Source organism: Sinocyclocheilus rhinocerous, unplaced genomic scaffold (assembly GCF_001515625.1).
Source record: "Sinocyclocheilus rhinocerous isolate Xijiao unplaced genomic scaffold, SAMN03320098_v1.1 scaffold1441, whole genome shotgun sequence".
Lineage (NCBI taxonomy): Eukaryota > Metazoa > Chordata > Actinopteri > Cypriniformes > Cyprinidae > Sinocyclocheilus > Sinocyclocheilus rhinocerous.
The window spans coordinates 1,350,897-1,375,855 of record NW_015654063.1 but is presented as its reverse complement, the minus strand read 5'-3'; the positions used below and the strand labels follow the sequence as shown (position 1 = coordinate 1,375,855).

Below are 24,959 nucleotides of genomic sequence, written 5' to 3'. Positions count from 1 at the left end.
TGAAAAAAGTATCACAAGCCTCTCCCCCCGCCCCCCCCCCCCCCCCCCCCCCCAAAAAAAAAGAAGCAACTGAGTCATCAGATCTCTACATCTTACCGATACCATACCAATGTTTACGCTCAATTTAAAATTTTGTCTTTTGTTTTCTGGCTTCGGATCTTCTGCATCTTTGGTCATACAGGTAGTGATTCTCCTGTTGTTTCCTCTGGTATAGCACGATAATAAGTGTGTTTCATTGTCTAATTCTCGTTCTTCACAAGACCAAACAACACTGCACTACTAGTGTGTGTTAGGTGGCAGCCAAAGAGCATGAGGATTCTCTTCCACATTTAGTGAAACACTGTGGGTCACATCATTTCAATATGATGAAATAAACTGAGCGGGCGATCTGCTTTTGAAATATTCTTGGTGAAAAAATGATTGATATGTGCTTATAGAGTGATTGGTTGGTTTGGTAACCTCCTGATTGAGCAGTGCATCATTCATTTCACATTCACCTTACAGTTAATGTATTTTTAATGTATTCCTGCCAAACTTCTGGAAACTGCTGTACATTATTTTATAATACAGTTTTCTTAGCAAGTCTTATTCAAAGGTGCACAATAGGGCTGTGCAATATATCGAAATTATCGAAATATCGCAAATGTACATATCGCAATATGCATATCGCTACAGCTTGCAATATTTGGGGCCATGAACAAAAGACAAAGAGAAAATCACTCACTGCTCTTACCTGAATTCAAAGAGTAAATACTAAGCAGTGTTTTATTTTTCGTTTTTATTATTCAGTTCCTAAACTTATGTTAAAATGATTACACTAATGTTAAAATTAAATTTTTATGTAATGCTAGAGTAAAACACTACCGTTCACTTTCAGAAGTTGTTGTTGGGGGGCTTTCTTGTTAGAATCAGAATCAGAATGAGCTATATTCACCACTTAAGTGTGCGCAAACACAAGGAATTTGTTGGGGTTTTACAGGAACTCTTGGTACATACATGCATACAAATAACTATATATATGACACAGGATAGTTAAAGAAGTTCACAGAACTGACTCAGCAATAGCTGAGTAAAAGTGTTTCATCTGAGCATGTGGGACTTTAAGCATTATCGTATCGCATATTGAATATCGCATTATTTAATGAGTTATCGCAAATCGCATTTTTCTTCAATATCGCACAGCCCTAGTGCACAATGTGTTCTTGCACAATATTTTATTAATATGAGCTTTGGTAAATACTCAGCCAAGACTCTAGAGACACAACTGCAACCACTTACACATATTGCACAGACTTGAGTTTTAAGTCACTGGAGACCCCATAACCAGGTTGGAGAAATTCAGAAAGATGAATTTGGGTCATAGGGAATGCTACTTTGAGAAATGACTGCTCTAGTTCTTTTTGATCCCTATAAAGAGGCCCCCAGGACTCAACAGAGTTGTTCACCAAGAGAGTGACCTTGACAAACCAGTCTACCGTTGCCTCCCACCTGCCCCACAACACAATTTTCACGACAGGCAGGACTAAAAATAATTTAGCCACTACCACTGTGAGAACTTGGCCAGATGTAACTGGGCATGTTTTCCTGTTCACTTGAGCTCTTTCCATAAACTTTATTTCTAAAAGTGCCAGTTCTTCTGTGCTTTGCTCAGATCAAACAAGAATTGATTTATCAGACTAAATTGCATTTCAAAAGGTCAAAATCAACATAGTGTTGTATGTGTGTCTTGGCCACTGCCTAAAAGGATAGTTCCATTAAAATATGAAAATTCTGTCATCATTTACTCACCCTCATGTCATTCCAAACCTGTATTACATTCTTTCTTCTGTGGAAAATAAAAGCTATTTTGTAGAATGTTGGTAACACTTAAGGTGAAAATTGACTTCCAATGGCCAATCGCATTTTTCTTCAATATCGCACAGCCCTAGTGCACAATGTGTTCTTGCACAATATTTTATTAATATGAGCTTTGGTAAATACTCAGCCAAGACTCTAGAGACACAACTGCAACCACTTACACATATTGCACAGACTTGAGTTTTAAGTCACTGGAGACCCCATAACCAGGTTGGAGAAATTCAGAAAGATGAATTTGGGTCATAGGGAATGCTACTTTGAGAAATGACTGCTCTAGTTCTTTTTGATCCCTATAAAGAGGCCCCCAGGACTCAACAGAGTTGTTCACCAAGAGAGTGACCTTGACAAACCAGTCTACCGTTGCCTCCCACCTGCCCCACAACACAATTTTCACGACAGGCAGGACTAAAAATAATTTAGCCACTACCACTGTGAGAACTTGGCCAGATGTAACTGGGCATGTTTTCCTGTTCACTTGAGCTCTTTCCATAAACTTTATTTCTAAAAGTGCCAGTTCTTCTGTGCTTTGCTCAGATCAAACAAGAATTGATTTATCAGACTAAATTGCATTTCAAAAGGTCAAAATCAACATAGTGTTGTATGTGTGTCTTGGCCACTGCCTAAAAGGATAGTTCCATTAAAATATGAAAATTCTGTCATCATTTACTCACCCTCATGTCATTCCAAACCTGTATTACATTCTTTCTTCTGTGGAAAATAAAAGCTATTTTGTAGAATGTTGGTAACACTTAAGGTGAAAATTGACTTCCAATGGCCAAAAAAAAGCAGAGAGACGTTCTTTAAAAAAATAAAATAAATCTTTATTCCATTGGGCATCTGGTTCTGCCGCCCTCAAATGGGTCGCATCAAATTGCGCCTCTCATGTTTGACATGGCATCAGGTGGCACACGCCAAGCTGGCCCCTGGCCGTCCATGCTGAAAATCATGCCGCTCCCAGGAATTTGTGGCGACAGCAGCAAGGCCACTGGGAAAGAGCAAGCCAGATTGGAAACGGAGGGGTTTGCATAATAACCTCTCCAGTTTTCCTCTGGAGAGCAGGTTTCCGGTTCACGCTCACCTTTTGCCTTGGATTCTTCTTATACCTTCTTCTTTTTTTGTTCACCCAGACTGTCCAGACATTTCAAACATTTCAAGAACTATGAGCTCTTGTTTGTGATATTCAACTGTAGTGAATGTGTGGACAGGATGGTTTATTATTTATGGTGTTGATTTTCACCTGCTTAATTCCTACTCATGTTTAAATCGTATTGGCAGGTCTGAGTTGTTTGTCTTTGCAATATGTAGCCTTGTGCATGTTATAGAGAGAAATTATATTTCACAACATCTTTATTAAAGTGTAAAGGGCACATGCTTGCATTATTAATGTTCATAATAATGATTTATATATGAAGGTTCAACCTTATGTTCCCAAGACAGATTCATCTTTTCTACATATGTGGGCTTTGATCAGAAAATCAGTTGATTGAAGACTTACTTGATAGATACAGTATTAATTTATCATGTTAATATTGTTTATAGCCTAGATATTCAACTTTTATTCTTTCACATGTGTGAATGAGTCTGGTCATGTTGCCTTTGAGATAGAAGCAGTACTGCTTAATTAAGTACTGTAGTATCAGCAAAATCACAGCCAACAATCCAACCAGTGACTGACACTCACCTTTCAGTTACAGTTACATTCTTACTGGAGTTTTAAGTGTCTACAGGTTTTTAACGGGTCTTGAAATGGGTATTGATTCATTTTAAGCTTCTTTGAGCTATTTTCATCTTCAGGCTTTAAAATCGTTATCATGTGAGATTATAGCACATCAGTAACTCATCAGTGTCTCATAATTATTCATGAGATGTTGTATCGTTATACTATGAGAAGACGCTTCTCTTTATTCACACCAGTATGTTTAGCTTTCCTATGACAGATGCTTCAAACTGTGAGATCATGTAGAGTAGCTGAGACTCGTTCATGGATCTCAAGTGACTGTTTGTTTTTCACTTTGTAGTTTCTGCCTGGTATCTTTAGAGCTCATTGATATATCCAATCAAACAGCTTATATAAACATTGCAAAAATAACACTAAAACTATATATACTGTATATATTTTTGATGCAGAGTTACAAATGTAAACATTTGTGCATATATTTGTGCATTTAAATCATAGCTATGACAGGGTATGTGTGTATTTGTGTAATGTTCTGTGAGCTTATAAAACCCATATTTAATATTTGTTTGTTTTGATGTGTGCAGTGTTGAACTGCAGCCTGTATTTGTGGGAACATTTGATGCTTTTAACTCTGAGAACGAAATAAAACTGAATGGCTTCGAAGCTGTTGTCTCCCCTGTTCCTTCTGGACACCACAGCTTAATATGCACCAAAACGTTTTTTTTTTTTTCAAAACTGTGTCGAGAACTAAATGTGCTGAAACAGGGAGTTTCATGACCCTTTAAACAAACATTTTCTTTCTTCTGTTCTTTCTGTTATAGATATTGGACATGAACTGTATTTGAACTGATAACGTATATCTTCCCTTTTCAACTGAACAGACTTATTAACATCTGCTTAAATGTCTAACAGCTTGTATCTTTTTTAAAATTAATGATGTAGAATTGAATTGTAATGATGTAAAACTGTTTATTGAGAATCAATTTGCATTTGTTGTGTGATATTTGGTTTGGTACTGATGTCTTCTCTTCTTTCTTCTTTTAGCTGTCTGGGGAACCTACGCAAATATGAGGTAATTATCATTTCTTTTTGTAGTACTAGAAAATGTTTCAGACAGTTTGCCAGCTCGATCTACTGCAAAAAAATTCAGCTTTCCAGTAAATGTTGGAAAAACTAGATGTCAGATTTACAGTTGTTTTGCTCAGATGGGCTTAAAGCTGCCATCTTGGGGCTTTTAATAAATATCAGTCGAATTTATAATTTCTCTTTTTTTTTGGCCAATGAATCACACTCAAAATATGGCTGCTTTTGTTTTATGATAGTGCAGTATTGCCTCCTACTATGCTGGAATGTCAACCAGACTGATATTATCGTATGTGTAGTATTAACATTATATCAATATTTCATTTTTTAAATATCACAGTTATCGTCAACACCAGTATATTGTTTTGGAATGTTGGTGGAGGTCAGCAGAATAGGTTTAAATATGGTAAAATGTGTAAACGTGTAAACCGTCAACATGAAATAAAAATGGAACCATGATAAAATATTAGTTCATGCATTCCTGTGGAATCAAACCAATGATATTTAATGCAATGCCCACTTTTGACAGTTAACTCATTTCCAGATTAATAAAATCAAGTCCTGCTTTATTTTTGAATATTCTATTTCACTCAGATTTATCACATTACAACTTCTGGGTATGTGTATACTGTGGGTCATTTTGTGTTTGAAGTTTTCTATGGTGTTCATTGATTCCAATCGAAGCCCATAGCTCATCCCTGCGTGAATGACTGCTGCACTGTGCGTTAATCAGAAACCAAGATTAAACTTACTCACTGGGCCGTGGAAACAAGCTTTGGTATTGATCAACTGCTGTCATGGGGTTTTGTTGACTCTGAGCATCTTCATCGTGTCCAGACTGAGCTGAGGAAGAGTTTTGTGTGCTTCAGACAGCTCTGCTGTGCAAGTGTCAATCTTTGTGTACTTGCGTATCTCTGTGGCTGTGATAAAGCCGTCTGTTGTTGTTTTCCACAGGTCTATACAGGAACATGGAGAAATGAAGGTTGAGCAGAGGATAGATGAGGTTTGTTAGCGCAAGCTGTTCACATTCATTGTCAATCTTTGATTAGATTTTTTTTTTTTACTTGCCTAATTTTAACATTTTTACTTTTTCAAATTTTTTATTAGTGTCAGCACCTGCCTCATTTTAACTGGAAACCATATGTACCTAACAGCTGATATCCACACTTCAAACTCTCGGGAAACATTGTGCAGCTACCCAAGAGCGCCATATAATTAAGATTTTAATTACTCATGCCTTTGATAGCAATTAAGTTTCCTAGTCAGGGGGCAAATAACAAGCAGTGCTGATCTGTTTTATGTTCTGCTTGGAAACCTCAAAAACTTTTTCTCTGTGCGTGATGCTGCCCTGACTACATGTGTGCTGTTGTCCAGTCTTTGTTATTTGAAAAGTGTTGATTTTAGGCATTTTTGTCCATTTTGGCATTGCTGTTTTGCGAAGGGTAACAGGTAAAGGCTGGAATACACTACACAACATTTAAAATCTGAACAGATTTTCAAACACTAGGCATCATACACTTGCCAATGTTGTAAATGGTTACAAAGACAAACTGGGCATCAAAACTGAGCATCACACACTACCAGACTTTCAAGTCATTTCCAACACAACAACAACCTCATACAAGAAACAAATGAAAACGATGTGTGTTCTGAAATCGGCTCAAAATCTTAAACATGTTTGATATCCTGGCCAAAATCTTTCAGCAACTAACATTGATTTGGCCAGACTGCAAATTGGGCAAAAATCTGAGCAAAAGTCAGTGGTGTATTCCAGCATTAAACTGTTTTGTATTATCAACAGGTATACATACAGAAATAAATAAACATTTTGTGTGTGATGTAAAGCCTGGTGCTTGATTTCACACCTGGAGCATTAATATTCCTCATTTAGGAGTCACACTTGTGATCCTCAGCCCAAAGTCAAAGAGTTTAACTTTTTTAAACAATGAAATGAATATACTGTATTTTGTTTCATTAATATTAGTGCTGTCAATCGATTAAAGAAAATAACTAATTAATCACACTTTTTTTTCCTGAAATTAATTGCGATTTGTTCTTTTTTCCCCTAATATTTAACTAGCCATTCAACATTAAAGTGTAATTGAGAGCTATCAATTTTAACATTCATTAGACTTTAAAAAAGAACAACTTCTAATTTAAGTGAACTTAAAACAATCTTGACATAAACCAATTATAATAAATGTCATAATTACCTGTGCCCTTCAGCAAGGAAATATACAGAAATTGAATAAAGTTATCAAACACTAAATTCTAAATTAAATACAGATGAATCCTTAACGCTACAAAAGTTATTGATTTTCTCTTTTTTCTTTTGTTCTTTGATGAACAGACATCACAGCAGCTGGTTATTGGGTTATTTGGCTGCTATTACTTTAAGAGCTGCCGCTGCTGAACGTGACGCGGATCTGACACATATGCTCATACTTTCATTTGTGCTTTGATATGAAATGATACAGGCTGCAGCGTGCACCACCGTATTTGTGCGCGCAATTGAAGAGCACGCGCTACAAGCAGAGTATAATGGCTGACCGGACAGGAAAATTTGTTTGTACTGATATATGAACTGACAGCAGTTCACTGTTGTTCTACTGAAGGGGGGCAACAGCTTCTAATGTATTAGAGAAGATAGTGCCCATATTGCTAGTCATTTCGTTATTGATTTCCTATTTTTTCTATTTTTCTTTGATTAATAGACATCACAGCAGCTGGGTTATTTGGCTGCTATTACTTTAAGAGCTGCCGCTGCTGAACGTGACGCGGATCTGACACATATGCTCATACTTTCATTTGTGCTTTGATATGAAATGATACAGGCTGCAGCGTGCACCACCGTATTTGTGCGCGCAATTGAAGAGCACGCGCTACAAGCAGAGTATAATGGCTGACCGGACAGGAAAATTTGTTTGTACTGATATATGAACTGACAGCAGTTCACTGTTGTTCTACTGAAGCTCCTCATCACCTGTACCGTTTCTGCATTTGGCTCACGCCTGGTGCTGAGGCGAAGTGGAGTGCGCGTCTGAAAAGTCTCCCGTTTGATGAGGTCTTAAAGACGTTCTGCGTCTAAATAAATGCAATTCTTGTCAAGAAATTAAGAGAGTTGTGAGTGGGGTGGCCAACCCTAGCCCCGCCACTACGTTAACTGCGTTAAATATTTTTAACGGCGTTAAACTGGAAAAATTAATCGCTTGCGTTAACACGGTAATTTTGTTTAGATCCAACCCCAATTAGACACGCCTGAAGCAGCTAATCAAGCTCTTACTATGCATACTAGAAACTTCCCGGCAGGTGTGTTGAGGCAAGTTGGAGCTAAACTCTGCAGGACACCAGCCCTCCAGGACCGAGTTTGGGCACCCCTGTACTAGACAGTATTCACCTATATTAAATATAAACCTAAATTAAATAGTATTAAATTATGTGCCATTTTTTTCTATAAAAAAATTAATACAAAATGTAAGTTAAATGCACTGCATGGAAGGCAGCTGAACCACTAGATGCTTTAACAGCCCTATATATGTGACCTTGGACCACAAACCAGTCATTAGTAGCATAGGTATATTTGTAGCAATAGCCAACAATACATTGTATGGGTCAAAATTATAGATTTTTCTTTTATGCCAAAAATCATTAGTATATTAATAAAGATCATGTTCCATGAATATATTTTGTGAATTTCCTACTGTAAATATATCAAAGCTTAATTTTTAATTAGTAATATGCATTGCTAAGAACTTAATTTGGACTACTTTAAAGGCGATTTTCTCAATATTTTTATTTTTTTGCACCCTCAGATTCCAGATTTTCTAATAGTTGTATCTCAGCCAAATATTGTCATATCTTAACAAAACCATACATCAATGGATTCAGCTTTCAGGTGAATATAAATCTTGATTTAAAAAAAAAATGACCCTTATGAGTATGACTGGTTTTGTGGTCCAGGGTCACATATATGATTTATATATATGAAAAATTACAAAAAAAAAAAAAAAATGAAATAATTGGTACACACGAGAAGGTTATTTAAGGATTTTCTTCAAAATGAACTTTTTGTGCTGTTTTTGTACTGACGTCACCAAGCCCTCTTATTTGCCTCTTCAATTACCTGCCAGTGAATGCCAAAACAACTTTTCACTACTTAATTAGTTGCAGATGGAACAACATTATTTTTATTATGCCGATTCACTCAGCAATACAGTGCAACTCTTCATGTTGCTTTTAAAAGTTATAACATGTAACTCAATCTGTACCATGGTGCCATAGACATGAATGATAAATCAAATTATGTGGCTTGTAAAGATGAAGTAACTTGTTACATTTCTTAGCATTTAGATGTACCAATTCCTCCTAATGGGTGACAAAACTTTGAATTGAAAATATGAAAATATTGAATTGGTTTAAAATGTAGGTAAGAAGCAGAACCTAAAAACAGAATATCAGACCTGGGCCAGTAAGAAATCACCTAGAACACCCATAGCAACAGTGTAGACTGCTATATTTTTAACTTGTCAAGTTGTCATATTTGTTATTCACATGCGCCATGTTTGAGTAAGTGTACTTTGTACCACAAGTTCACACACACGTCTTGTTTGAAACCCATTTAATTTAACTCATGCTGGTTTTTGTACACGTATATTCACATTAAAAGTCAGTGCTATAACTGCGATCTCTATCGTCTCATTATAGATCCCAAATGTCTGCTTATCACCTTGTGAAAGCTCATTAGAAAACGTGTTTCCCCTATCTGCTTGACCTTAAGGTTCAAAGTATGTCAACACATGCTAAGGCTTATTTGTCAGCATCTGTGATAGCTTTTAGAAACGCTGACATTTATTCCCCTGCCTGATGTTTGATAAACAGAATATCAGACCTGGGCCAGTAAGAAATCACCTAGAACACCCATAGCAACAGTGTAGACTGCTATATTTTTAACTTGTCAAGTTGTCATATTTGTTATTCACATGCGCCATGTTTGAGTAAGTGTACTTTGTACCACAAGTTCACACACACGTCTTGTTTGAAACCCATTTAATTTAACTCATGCTGGTTTTTGTACACGTACATTCACATTAAAAGTCAGTGCTATAACTGCGATCTCTATCGTCTCATTATAGATCACAAATGTCTGCTTATCACCTTGTGAAAGCTCATTAGAAAACGTGTTTCCCCTATCTGCTTGACCTTAAGGTTCAAAGTATGTCAACACATGCTAAGGCTTATTTGTCAGCATCTGTGATAGCTTTTAGAAACGCTGACATTTATTCCCCTGCCTGATGTTTGATATTTAATTTAAAGAGGTGTTACAGTTTGGAGGTGTTCTTTGACCCAGATCATAACTCTTGCTATTCTCAGGCTAATGTTTGGGTTACACTTTATTTTAAGGTGTCACTATAGATCACAAATGTCTGCTTATCACCTTGTGAAAGCTCATTAGAAAACGTGTTTCCCCTATCTGCTTGACCTTAAGGTTCAAAGTATGTCAACACCTGCTAAGGCTTATTTGTCAGCATCTGTGATAGCTTTTAGAAACGCTGACATGTATTCTCTTGTTTGAAACCCATTTAATTTAACTCATGCTGGTTTTTGTACACGTATATTCACATTAAAAGTCAGTGCTATAACTGCGATCTCTATCGTCTCATTATAGATCACAAATGTCTGCTTATCACCTTGTGAAAGCTCATTAGAAAACGTGTTTCCCCTATCTGCTTGACCTTAAGGTTCAAAGTATGTCAACACATGCTAAGGCTTATTTGTCAGCATCTGTGATAGCTTTTAGAAACGCTGACATTTATTCCCCTGCCTGATGTTTGATATTTAATTTAAAGAGGTGTTACAGTTTGGAGGTGTTCTTTGACCCAGATCATAACTCTTGCTATTCTCAGGCTAATGTTTGGGTTACACTTTATTTTAAGGTGTCACTGTTACAGTGTAATTATACATTTAAGTAGTGAGTAATATTAATTAACAACATGTGCTTATTATAGGGTTAGGTTTAGGATTAGGGTTATTGCATGTAATAATGCATAATTTTGTGCTAATACTATAGTACTGTACACGTATATTCACATTAAAAGTCAGTGCTATAACTGCGATCTCTATCGTCTCATTATAGATCACAAATGTCTGCTTATCACCTTGTGAAAGCTCATTAGAAAACGTGTTTCCCCTATCTGCTTGACCTTAAGGTTCAAAGTATGTCAACACCTGCTAAGGCTTATTTGTCAGCATCTGTGATAGCTTTTAGAAACGCTGACATGTATTCCCCTGCCTGATGTTTGATATTTAATTTAAAGAGGTGTTACAGTTTGGAGGTGTTCTTTGACCCAGATCATAACTCTTGCTATTCTCAGGCAAATGTTTGGGTTACACTTTATATTAAGGTGTCACTGTTACAGTGTAATTATACATTTCATGTATCAGTACTTGCTGAGAAAAGCCAACAAATGAAGTATATTAATTAACAACATGTGCTTATTATAGGGTTAGGTTTAGGATTAGGGTTATTGCATGTAATAATGCATAATTTTGTGCTAATACTATAGTACATGTAACGTGTAACAAGGACACCTTAAAATAAAGTGTTGCCAAAGTTTGTCATTTTGACTGTCATTTGGCATGTTAATAAAGTTAGGCATACTTAATGAAAACAACTAATACTTAAGGATTTGTGTTTGAATAGGTTGAAGTATTTAGATTCATTACATGATAAGCTGATTGGTTAAATTAATCATAGTTAATTTCATGTATCAGTACTTGCTGAGAAAAGCCAACAAATGAAGTTTTAAAGTGCTGTTTTTTTATTTTAAATTGTTCTCCACATTTGCATGCAGTCAGGTTTATTATATAATTATATTTATTATGCAATTTTTTTACCAGTATTATTAAATGTATATTAGGCAAGTATGCAATTGATCAAAAGTAACAGTAAAGACATTTATAATGTTACAAACAATTTCTATTTCAAATAAATGCTATTCATCAATGAATCCTGAAAAAAAAGTATTACAGTTTCCACAAACATATTAACACATAATAAACATAGCATTCATAATAATAAGAAATGTTTCTTGAGCAAAACATTTCTGAAGGATCATGTGACACTGAAGACTGGAGTAATGGCTGCTGAAAATTTAGCTTTTCCATCACAGGAATAAATTATATTAAAATAGAAATTAGAAAACAATTAATTGTAATGATTATTCTATTATATTTTGCAGTTTTACTGTTGTTGCTGTATTTTTGATCAAATAAATGTGGCCACGTTAAGCACTTCTTTCAAAAACATACAAAAAATGTGTGAATGTGTAGTGTAAGCTATTTTATGTCTTATTCAAAATGCATTCAGTTGACAGTTTTGCTTAAAATTCCAGATAGTATGCAAAAAGTCAGTGTAATGGCTGCAGTCAGGCATGCATTTCTTTTGGTGACCCACCTTTCTGCTGATTAGTGGCTTAATTAAAGAATGAGTAATGATTCAAAGATTAATAATCTGAAAACTATTCCTGTTCCCTCACCAAAAGCCAGTTCATTTTGGTCTCCTTGTCACACAACCTTGTAATACGGACTGCTCTCAGATTCATCTTTAAATCATTTTGAGGGCTGATAGTGCTTGATGACTGTCTCAGTCAGAGATAAATTTCTACCGTTCTATCAGTTCTGTTTTCTTTAGAAAGCTTTAACTGTCCCAGTCTCTCCTGGGTAATTGATATAGTCCCCCTCACTCTCTCTATTTTTCTCTGATTTCCTGTTCTCTTTGTTTCTTATATATCTTTTCTTTGCCCGTCCTGTCCTGTTCTTATGGTCATATCTTACTCTGTTTCTTACAGGCAGTGGCACCTCTCAGGGAGAAGATACGAGAACTTGAGCTTAGGTACGTTTTTATTTTACACCCAGAATACCTACCTTTTTTGAGTCTTTTACAGATAATAAAATAATCTTGCATAGTACAATTATTTCAAAACACGTTAATAACAAGTAATCATTTGAGTAGGATAGAAAAGTTTTATGCGTAGGATATTTCTCAGCCTAAAATTGCACTGAGTTTGCCTCGTAAAGTGGCATGTGCTGATAAGCAGGGCTGAATTCATGACGAAATGAAGCTGATGAACTGAAGCATAGTGTGCAGCAAGCTTTGATTGACATGACGAGGGGGACAAGTCACTCCTCAGTCCCTAGTTTTTTTTTTTTTTTTATGAGATGAGATGAGATGAGAAGTCTCTGCAGTTTGTAACTGTCTTTTTTCTTCAATTTGCTGCATCTCAGCCAGGCCCAAATGAGATTGCTTGATGCTCAGTGTAAATGACCTGTGTTAGAAGATTCATCAAACAAGCTGAAGTGTCGTGGCAGCAGTATGAAATTAATCTTGTTTTTACTATAGCTAAATCAGTTTGGCTAAAATAACAAAACTTGTATAGTGTTTTGTCACTTTTTAACAAGGTACCACCAGTATTATCAATATGGGCTGTGCTCCTAAAATACTATTTTTACTGCTTCTGTGGGAAATCGCATGTGGGAGGAAGGATTTATGATTTTCTTTCCCCTGTAATGCAGTGACATTTTTATATCCCCAATTTTTTTTTCTTCCACGTTCATAATATTCATTCTTGAATCGCTCAAGCAAAACGCCAATTCACTGCTTTCCTGAATAACCTGAGCCAAAGAATGAACATTTGAGTTACACTTGTTGTTTGAACATAACAGATAGCACTAATGAATATAATGCTCTACATGCAAGACATAAAACAAGTATAGCAATCAGCAATAAAATCTACAGACATGAAATAAAATGTATATTTTTAAAATGCAGCTTTTCAGAATGGCAGTGATAGCGATTTATTCTGATGGGTGAATTGATGGTTTTTGTTCTTATGAGGCTTCACTGGAGTGCACACAGAACCCATGAGATCTGAGTTATGTAAAGAAAAGTGTCCTCTTTAGGACCAGTTCAACAGTTGAAATGATCAGTGATGGAGTTATCAGTGAAGTCAGGGGACTAGGAGAGTAGGGTTATCTGTATCTACAAATCCATTTGTCAGTATTGAGAAACTCAAGAATAATTGGATGAGAAAATCACAAGCACGGAATCATCCACCTGGATTCTGGAAATGTTATTGAGTTTCTGCGCTCAGACACTGACATATTTAATACTGACTGGTGGATTTGTGCTGAACTATTTTGAAAGAGAAGCAAGGAAAATGTAATGTGCTTAAAATCCAGTTCTTAAAGAACCTTTTTCATTAGCATTCATTTCTTTGCACTTATGTCTCTGTATAGTGTGCTGTGGACATATAGAAGATAATTAGTCTTGAATGGTGCTTATTTAAGGTTTTCTTTCATTTTACAGTTTTACCCAGAAGTACCCACCTGTGAAATTCCTATCTGAGAAGGACCGAAAGAGGATTTTGGTGAGAAGTTCTTTTCAGTCTTCTTCAGTGTCTAGAACTACTAATACATTTACATCTATCTGTCAGATATACATGGCGTCCCTTGCTCCTTACTAAATTAAATTTGGTCATCATTGTTTATTGCCATTTCCTTGTTCATTTTCCACTCTTTGACAGATCAGCGGCATTTTTCTTCCTCCAACTGAAACGTTATTAAATAAAATCTCCTGCTTTCTAATGTTACAGTGACAGATTGAAGCTTAACCAATTTGACAGATATGTCACAGTGAAGTAACTATAGTTATTTCAGAGGACGTTTTTTCAATAGGCTGCGTTGCACCAGATGATTGAGACTAGAAGTATGTAGAAGCAATGAGGAAACGAGAAACTGCAGGGAGTAGAAACACTGCGCAATTCTTCTGATTACTCACTGTGCCGATTTAACCCCATGTTGTGATTCAATCCCATGTGACCGCTGCTTTATTCAAATGTTTCTCAAACTTAAGTAAATAAAAAGTAATTTATGACTTTATGTACTGTACTTCAGTAATGTTGGCATGTAACTGATATACAGTCTTTCCTCTGGTAGATCACCGGTGGGGCAGGATTCGTGGGCTCGCACCTCACTGATAAGCTGATGATGGATGGTCATGAAGTGACAGTGGTGGATAATTTCTTCACTGGCCGCAAGCGCAATGTAGAGCACTGGATCGGCCATGAGAACTTTGAGCTGATCAACCATGATGTGGTGGAGCCTCTCTATATTGAAGGTGGGTGCATTCACATAGCAGAAGATATCTGTGTTGTCTGGTATCCAAAATTAGCTTTATAATTTAAACCTCTTTTATCTGCACAAAATGCCACAAAGGTACAAAGTAGATGAGCATGACATGAAACTATAAGAAATCTCTAACATGAATAGAAACTCTAGAATCTCTTTACTTCTGTGCACTTGTCACTCACACTTGTTTGTCTGTGAAATGCATGTGTTGATTACAAGTTCTTTCTATTTAGGGTGGGATTGTTCAAACAGGCATTGTTTTGGCAAATGAAAAGAAAGAAAGAGGAAAATGATTTAGACTGAATTTACTTTGTACGTTTTAAAAGTTCAAGAGGTGGGGATGGACAGAAACTTCCAGCATTGAAGGAAGACGGCTTTCGTAAATTCAATCTGGTTTGAGGACAGTCACTGTCTGTGACTAGACGCAACAATGAGTGCTTGAATGAAGCGAAAAAGTGCTTGGAGGAGCTTCAGGTCATTATTTTGGCCCAGGTGTGAGACTTTTTGCCCCTCTTTGTCAGGTAGCATCACACCTCCCACCACTCCTGCTAATCAAAACCGGAGAAGTGAGAGGGCGGCTAGTTAAAAACAATGTCAGCTATCTTTGTAATGGAAAATCTCAGCAGCTGGTGTCAACCCCTGATGAGTAAAGGGTGATACACTGTGACATTAGCCACATTGACACAAGAAGCCTGTTAAATTAAAGTCAAATTTCAGAATTTGTCCGTAAATGTACCACAGCTATTCACAAAGACTTTCTTTTATTCGTTTCGCAAATGTGCATGAATCTCCACCAAAATGTTGTTAAAACACTGTGATTGTAATCACTGCCAGTCTAAAAAAAAGTTCCCAAAAAGTCCTAATTTGCGAGACTGTATCAACAACATTCACCTTTAAATACAAAAAAATATATCAATTAGAAACATGAGTTAAAGTCAAGTTCTAAATTCAAACCCTTAGGGGAAAGAGTATTTAGTGTATTAATATAATAAGCTTCTCTTTTTAATAAGATATTGTTGACATCACCACCTCCCCTATAGGTACTTTAACATGTTCAATTCCAATATACCTAAGTGTGGAAAGGTTACGCCTTTTTGGATTAAAATGTACTGCTACCAGATTTTTTTGATCATTTGTGTGTATACTGCTTCGATGTTCTGCAATCCTAGTTTTTAAAGCACATTGTGTCTTTCCTATATACGCCAAGCCGCATGGACATTTGATCATATAAATAACATTTTTAGTAGTACAAGTGATGACACCCTTAATTTTAAACTCCCTTCCTGAATGAGGATGAGAGAAGACATTCATTTTTGTAGTGAAATTACATTGGGCACAATGACCACAACTATAGTTACCCGAAGGGATAGATAGAAAATGAATGGGTCGTTCTACAGATAAACTAACATCAGCTCTTACAAGGAGATCATGTATATTAGGAGAGTGTTTATACACAAACCTTGGTGTTTTCTCAAAGGTATCACTGAGGAGAGTATCAGATTTTAAGATATACCAGTGTTTATCTATGATCTTTTTTATATCTGAACAAATAGGAGAATATTGAACAGCACATACAATGGTTTTATTTTCTGATTTTAACTGTATTTTATTTAGAGATGTCTCTTGATTTTTATTTCCAAATCTCCTAACAGCAGACTGTATCCAATCTTCATTGTAACCTCGCTCCCTAAATCTGTTTACCAGATCAGTGCTTTGTTGTGTATATGACTGTTCAGTACTACAAATTCGACGTATCCGGTTAAACTGACTAATGGGCAAACTACGTTTCAAAGTTGTAGGATGGTAGCTCTGGCCATGCAAAAGTGTGTTACGATCAGTGGGTTTTCTGTAAAGATCTGTGATTATTTTTTTTGCCATTCTTAATAATACGAATGTCCAAAAAACTAACACATGAATCATCATAATTAACAGTAAAACGTAAGTGTTCATCACTAGTGTTAAGGAAACTGTGAAATTGTAGCAGTTGATTTTCAGTACCTGACCATAACATAAAAATATCATCAATATAACCTTCGCCAAATTACAATATTTGAGAGAAAGGGATTTTGTAGACCATTAAAAATAATGCCCACATACAAGTTTGCATAATTTGGGGCCATGGTACTGCCCATGGCGGTACCCTTAATCTGAAGAAAGAAACCATCTTTGTATCTGAAAAAATTGTCAACACCATTTTAGCTAATGTTTTAATGCAATGAACACTAGGGTTTTTGTTTTGATGTGGGTCTCTAAGAAAGACTTCTATTGACTCAATCCCTCCTTCATGTGGAATGTTAGTGTATAGAGACTCAACATCGAATGTTACAAACAATATTTCATCAGGTAAAACAATCTATTTAAAATTTTGTATCATGTCGATAGAGTCTTTTACAAAGGAGGGCAATGTAAATACAACTGGCTTTAAGAAAAAATCCACAAATGTTGCAATTTTCTCAGTAAGAGACCCGATTCCAGATATAATCAGTCTTCCTGGAGGATTAGTAAGGTCTTTATGTATTTTGGGAAGTATATAAATGACTGGTGTAACTGGATAATCAACCTTCATAAAATCAAACTCCTGTTTTGTAATCTCACCAACATCCAAAAACTGTTGAAGGTATTCCTGAATTTCGTTCTTAAAAACATTGGTGGGGTCAGTACTCAATTTCTTATAAAAGACATCACTTAATTGTCTTTCCACTTTTAGGTCATAGTTAGCAAAATTCATTACTACAGTGGAACCACCCTTATCTGCTGGTTTGACTATAATATTCTTATCTTTTCTTAAATCCAACAGAGCACTTCGTTCATCCTTAGTTAAGTTATTAAAAACTTTGTACTCACGCTTGTTAGAAAATACTCCCGTACATCCCCCTCTACAAGACGACAGAACGCTTCTAATGAGGCATTTCTGTTCTTAAAAGGAACAAATGATGATTTAGAAATTCTCGTTGTTTCAGAAGGGGGAGAGTGATCAGAAGGAGGAGTATCTTCAACACTAGAGAGGGTATTCAAGGGTTCCACAATAGATCTATTACCAAAGAATTCTGTAAAACACGTAAAGTTCAAAAAAAAAATTTAAGGTCCACATAGGTGTTGAATTTATCATAATTGGTTGTAGGGACAAAAGACAGTCCTTTACTCAAGGCGGTTAAACCTGCAGGAGGAATAGTTTTATCAGACAAATTAATCACATTGGATATTTCCTGCTCCGAGTTTGATATCGCCGGGGAGAAAAGTCTCTTTTTCTTGCTCCTCCTACATTTTCTCCTTTTCTTCCTCTCACATTGCCTCTGGATATTAGTCGCCTTCGAGGTGTCACATCGTCTAAAAAAGAAGATGAAGAGGAAGCCGTACTCAATTGAGTCTCAGAATTTTTTTGATATTGTGGTTGTATTTAAATTTTTGCCTCAATGTGGTTGTCTTGTTTTAAATGTGATATACTATAGCTGTTCACATGATTGACTTTGATTGCTAACAGGTGTCATCAATTGGAACTCTGTTTGAATCTGGGTACTTCTTGAGCTATTGCCTTTGCTTGTATGCGTGTTTGCCTGACGAAGGTCTTTGACCGAAACGTTGCTATTTTTAACTTTTTTGAATAAAGGGAGAATAACAATGTGCAGATCTTTTTTCTATTATTTGATGTACCTTTTGATCTCGCACCTGGCCAAGACTTTTTTGGATGTGTCTACTTTGACCCCTTTCTTTATATGGTAATAATGGTAACATATATGGTAAAAAGTTTCGCAAACTAAACATCTAGTGAAGTCTTTATTACTGTATTGCCTTTTTACACAAATTGAAACCTGTCACAGATGTTGACATTTAAACTAAGAAATTAAACATGTTTATTTTCTTGTTCTTTTCTTTTATTTATTTTGAGACAAATTACTCCAACATAAAGATTCTTTAGTAAATAGTCTTTCAGCAGTCACTTTGGATCTAGTCTCAGCCTCTGACAGTATGCCAATGGACCGTCTTATACATTGCCGGTGGCTTCCATGAGTCAGGATAAACAGGATTTTCTCAGCTTGTCAAAATTTGGTTTACAAGTTACCAGACCGCTACAGTGAGTCCTTCTGAAGAAGCAATTAGTTGCAGTGTTTGCCAATGAATCTATGAAAAATATTCAAGTGTTTTCCTTGAGGCACTTAAAGGGATAGTTCACCCAAAAATGAAACTTCTGTCATTAATTACTCACCCTCATGCGTTCCAAACCCATAAGACCTTCGTTCATCTTAAGAACACAAATTAAGATATTTCTTTAAAAAATCTGAGAGCTTTCTGAACCTGCATAGACAGCAATGCAACTACCATGTTCAAGGCCCAGAAAGGAAGGACATCGTTAAATTAGTCCATGTGACATCAGTGGTTCAACCTTAAGTTTCTGAAGCTACAAGAATACTGTTTGTGTGCAAAGAAAACAAAAATAACTTTATTAAACAATTTCTTCTCTTCCGTGTCAGTCAACACGCGTACTATGACATGCGTGTGATGCTGCTGACGCAGAAGCCAGCGTTCTGACGTAGAATCCGGATGCGCTATGGCTTGTTTGCAAGCAGAGGAATGTGCACGCATGCGTTGTGGTGCTGTCGTGAATGCACGTCGAAGACTGACACGGAAGAGAAGACATTGTTGATGAAAGTCGATTTTTTTGTTTTCTTTGATGCCACATGGGGCAGTTGTGGTCTAATGGTTAGAGAGTCAGACTCGTAACCCAAAGGTCGCGGGTTTGAGTCTCCGTACAGGCAGGGATTGTAGGTGGGGGGAGTGAATGACCAGCGCTCTCTCCCACCCTCAAGAAAAAAGACCCCAACTGCTGCCCACTGCTCCGGGTGTGTGTTCACTACTCACTACTGTGTGTGTGCACTTGGATAGGTTAAATGCAGAGCACTAATTCCGAGTATGGGTCACCATACTTGGCCACATGTCACGTCCTTTCCTCCTTTTCTAAAAGATTTAAAAAACTTAAGTTAATTTCAACAAAGCAAAAGAGAACTAGGGCCAGTTTTACTAAACAGGGCAAATTAGCACGAGAATGCAATTCCAAAACAGCGCCGATGGGAGGGGAAATTTCTGCATTTGATTTACTAACAATGTGCAAATTAAAGAACACAGACGCAACATCTCATTTACATATCGACCAACGCAATAGACCAAGTGCAGCGCAAATTAGCATAGTCACAAATAAAGAATAAAGAAATAAAGAAGCCACATTAATACATGTAGGAAAAAATCCTCTCCCTTCTACCACGCACTCTCTGTTCTCTGTGGTGCCTCCTCCTAGCAACAATAATTGCAAACATTTCAAGCGCAAAATAGTTTAAGACATACTTTTTTGGGGCGTTAAATAATGGCGCAAATGCCAGTAATTTGACGAGCACAAACGTTAGTAAAGTGCGTTGCGTGATTCATTTGAATATCCTCCTCCCATGAATTTTGCGTCCAAAAGGGAAATACCTACAAATGCATATTCAATAAGGTTAGGCGCAAAAATAACTGTCCATGCCTTTTCAGCGCTAAGTCTTCAATGCGCGTCTTTAGTAAATCCTGACAGTGCTGTTTTAACGCCAAAAGGCAGTTTGCTCTGGCACAAGCTGTTAGTAAAACTGGCCTCTAAAGTTTATTCAAATGTTCATTCATTTTAATTGACAAGAAAATTACTCATTATTTATGATTTATTAAGCATAAGCTATGCTTTAAAGCATATTAAATTAGGCAAATACATTATTATGGTATGCATATTATGATAGGTCAAGCAAAAATGGCAGCACTCAATGTCATGCAGTATGTAACAGGGTACCAATGTGTCTTTGGCCTGAAAAAGTTGGAAGACTCCTGGGGTGGACCTTCCTTAAAAAATTCTTGCTCTGTTCCTCCATGCCAACTAAAGCACAGCACCAGCAAGTCTCCGCACTGATTTTTCATTCCTATTCAACCTCAGTCAGCCACTCTTTTGATCTCCTTCCTCAGCACTCTTTAAATGATCACTGCATCTAGACTGGACAGGGTGAAAGAGAACTCGTCTGTTTATTGTGTTTGTTCTGCATCCATTAGATTGACTCACCTATGCTTTGTCTGTCTGAGTCATATCCTCCCTTTACTAATATTCATCTTTCTGCACATCAGACTAGATATAGATAGAGCATTGAATAATGGTGATGGCAGTGCGTGCAAAAATAATGATGTATTTTCATGCAGTTCGAGTTGCACTAAGCCTTCTTATGTCCGTGGCATTGGTCTGTGGATGAATGCCAGTAGCATTTTGAGTGCTCAGAAGTTTCTCTTAGAAGAACACAACATTTGAACAACTTTGGTGTCCAATTATATGTAGATTCATGGAATGATTAAGATCTTGCATTAACTGTCTTTAGCCATAATACCCCCCAAAACAATAATTTGCATTAACAAGACTGCTCATTTGGTCGGGCATATGAATGGGCAGATGGTTACCATCTATTTAGGTTGTTGTTTTGGATTTGCTTCAGGCCTTAATCAGTATTTGTAATCGTTGTGCAGTTGGATGGTGTTTATATTGGTATAAATGGAAGTGTGTGTTTGATTTTTATCTGTCCAATCTGTCCTCTGGCAAGAGGATTGGTGCTGAATGGAAAACAGCTCAATAAACAGTTTCCCCTCTCACTTTTCACTTTCTATTTTTTGTCCCCCTCTTTTCTCAGTTGACCAGATATATCATTTGGCCTCGCCTGCATCGCCACCCAACTACATGTATAACCCTATCAAGACACTGAAAACTAATACTATTGGTACTCTGAACATGCTAGGTAAGTATCACCCCAAATTTAAAAGTCTGTCCCTCTATCGAAAATCCGTTCCACTAAAACTATGATGCTTTAGAACAGGGGTCTCCAACATGTCGCTCGCGAGCTACCAGTAGCTCGTGGCCAGATTGGAGGTAGCTCGCCAAGACATACTTGACATATCGGCCTGAGGTTATTTTAATTATCCCATTTCATATTTTAATAATCATTAAACCCGTATTTGACTTATCGCGATTTGAAAAACTCAAAGTAACTATTGTTCAGCTTTGATCAAAGTTATTAAGAGTCTCACGCAGGCGCAACACGCAGAGTAGTTTCGTTTTGTGTGAAAACATGACTGAAGGCAGACTGCTGAGGGAAAGAATGCAAAAAGTGTCAAATTAAGAGACGTTGACGGCCGACAAAAGGGGGCGCTAATGCAATCTATTTTTGCTTATAATAAACCGAAACTAATGTGAAGGAGAGAGGGCTCCTGATGGCAAGCAAAAAACGTGAAGATAAAGGTGTTTGGGATAAGCTAAAATAAAACAAAAGCGAACAGTTACATCAGGTTACCTTTGCCCGCCTCTCTCACTATAGAGCACATAGCCTATAGCACTATAGTAAAATCCCAGGACACCCCTAGTCCGAGTGTCCAATGTTGTTAATCACTTTGCATTGTCTGACATGAATATTCCATTCATTCATAAAGAGACAGCAGCGATTCTACAAGGGGTTACATTTGAGAGATATTGATTTAGAAAATAGAGTAAATCAAGTAGCTTATAAGGTGATTGCTCCGATTAACATGACACACACACACATAGACATATGAATACTCAAATTGAAGAATTCTGTAGTTTTCAGGTTTCTAGATCTTATGTTTATTATCCATTATGGTTTATTATACATTTTTGCTTTCTGCTATTTTTATGTAGATTTCAAGTATTTAAGTTCATATAATAATACATTTATTTCAAGCCCCTGCTGAAATAAAAAACAACGATAGAAACCATCAATAGAATTTGTAATGGTTTTACTGGTTATAATGGAAATTGTATAGGTTTTAATGGAAATTGTAATGGAGTCTATTGGTCTCTACTGGTAATTGGTTGCCTATTATTGTTGTTAAATATTATTATTGTTAAAACCACTAAATCCTAATGGAACATGTCCCAAAACACACTACAGGAAACCATTATTTAATGGTTTTACTGATTAAAAGTTGATGGTTTGTAATGGCTTTTGTAGTGAAAACCATTAGAATTTCTGTGATGGTTTCTATTGTTTTTTTTTTCAGCAGGGTCACCGTGGGTTTTGTGATGTTATTTGCCATAAATTCAATGCATTGATTGCTGTAATATTGTGTGATAGAAGCAGCTGTTTGTAGTTGTGGTGGGCCTATTTGGGAGAAAATCCAGGGCCGTTTTTTACTCCCAGTCCGTCCCTGCGTGTAATGTGTAATATAGTAGTGCTTAGAAGTGCAGGGCAGCTTTGTTTACAGAGGTTACCGTGGAAACAGCTCTGTTCTGTTGTTCATAAGCACCATCTGTTGTCAAACTGTGGATTTACAAATTCAATCAGTCTGTCTGCCATATTTTTTGCTCAATGCGAAAATTGGACCAAATTTTTGTTGTAAATCTTAACCGGTCAATGGAAAATAGCTGACCTTGTTATCAGAAATTGAGATTTTTAGAATGCACATTAACGTGCAGAACTATTTATAGAGCAGATTTTTTTTTTTTTTTTTTTCATTCTGACTCATCCTTTTTATTAAAAAAAAAAAGATTTAAAGGCTGAAATGTTATAATTTTATTTTTAAAAAAAAATGGGCAAAACTTTATTTGAACATGTAGTGCATGTCAGTAGATAACATTTTTATGAATATTTTTTGTTAGTTTAAAATCCGGCCATCATTTTTAAATGTTTTTATTTCACTGTTTATGCAAACAAAAAGTGCATATGTGCTAATTTTATTTGTTGGCTTTTGTCATAAAACTTGTTAAAATGATTTCAGTGTGTGTATCAGTACTTTTTTTTAATATTTCCAGCACATATTTAAAATGCTGTGTATAACAGTTTGGAGTTATATTTAAGAGATTTAAGTATTGTATAACATTGGTAGCTCTTAGCCGCATTCATTTTTAAAAAGTAGCTCCTGAATGAAATAAGATTGGAGACCCCTGCTTTAGAAAGTTCATGATCGATATGATCTATGCATTTAATCCAAGTCTTCTGAAGAGATATGTGACCCTAGACCACAAAACCAGTCATAAGGGTCAATTTTTTAAAATAAGTTATTTGAATAAATAAGCTTTCCATTGATGTATGGTTTGTTAGGATAGGACAATATTTGGCCGAGATACAACTATTTGAATCTGAGGGTGCAAAAAAATAAAAATACTGAGAAAATCGCCTTTAAAGTTGTCCAAATGAAGTTCTTAGCAATGCATATTACTAATCAAAAATTAAGTTTTTATATATTTATGGTTGGAAATTTACAAGATATCTTCATGGAATATGATCTTTACTTAATATCCTAATGATTTTTGGCATAAAAGGAAAATCAATAATTTTGACCCATACAATGTTTTTTGTGGCTATTGCTAAAAATATACCCAAGCGACTCAAGTGACTTTGTGGTCCTGGGTCACATATGATCACTTTATATGAGAAGCGGATTTAAAGGAGTAGTTCACTTCTTGAATGAAAAACCAAGAAGAGATCACAGAAAGATGCTCCCAATGTCTTTGTCACTTAGTATAAATTGGACTCCCTGAAAACACAAAAAAATTAGCTCAGCATGATGTATGACCTGTTTTAAGATTTATTTTGTATCATAATTTTGTGTTGTCACATGCTCTTCTACCATTACTGATGATGTCTAATCTTGTACATCAGATATTTTAGGGAATATCCGTGAAGGTCATTCAAAAAATCTGGTGTTAACAATTTGTAAAAACAATGTTGTTGTGCTGCTTGCGGTTAAACAGTATCAGTTCAGACTGGAGATAAAATATTTAAACTGACAGACAAACTAACAAGGCTTCCCAGTACTGTTTACCAGGCAACAATCTGTAACTCAGACTATGGCTTTGGTGATAGACTTTTTAGAGTAAAGAGAGAAAATTGCAGCAGGTACAAACCATTTAGTTCAATTTAATCTTCTGCCTGTCAGTTTTGGAAAGTATAGCATCTTTTCAATCATCCACATTGCACTCTCTTTGGAGTCTTCAATCAGATGTCCACTGTCTGTAAGTACAGCAGTAAAAGACCATAATGCCTTTTTTCTTTTTTTGTTGGTGATGGATGAGTTTTCTGAGTTGTCATTTCTGTGTTGACTTGAAATAATCTATTTTCCGTCTCATGCTTGCAATTTCATGTAATTGCTT

At 36.2% G+C, this 24,959-nt stretch overlaps 1 protein-coding gene across 2 annotated transcripts in view; it reads left to right on the top strand.

Moving 5' to 3' along the window:
* Positions 1-24,959, top strand: part of uxs1 (UDP-glucuronate decarboxylase 1) — a 62,823-nt gene that overhangs the window by 10,617 nt on the left and 27,247 nt on the right. Inside the window, exons 2-7 of one of the 2 annotated variants that reach the window (XM_016523366.1) lie at positions 4,580-4,607; positions 5,573-5,621; positions 12,466-12,509; positions 13,983-14,043; positions 14,612-14,792; positions 21,487-21,591. In XM_016523366.1, coding sequence (XP_016378852.1) covers positions 4,580-4,607; positions 5,573-5,621; positions 12,466-12,509; positions 13,983-14,043; positions 14,612-14,792; positions 21,487-21,591 — 468 coding nt within the window. The remainder of the gene's footprint in view (positions 1-4,579; positions 4,608-5,572; positions 5,622-12,465; positions 12,510-13,982; positions 14,044-14,611; positions 14,793-21,486; positions 21,592-24,959) is intronic. The other variant, XM_016523367.1, reaches the window with a different exon arrangement.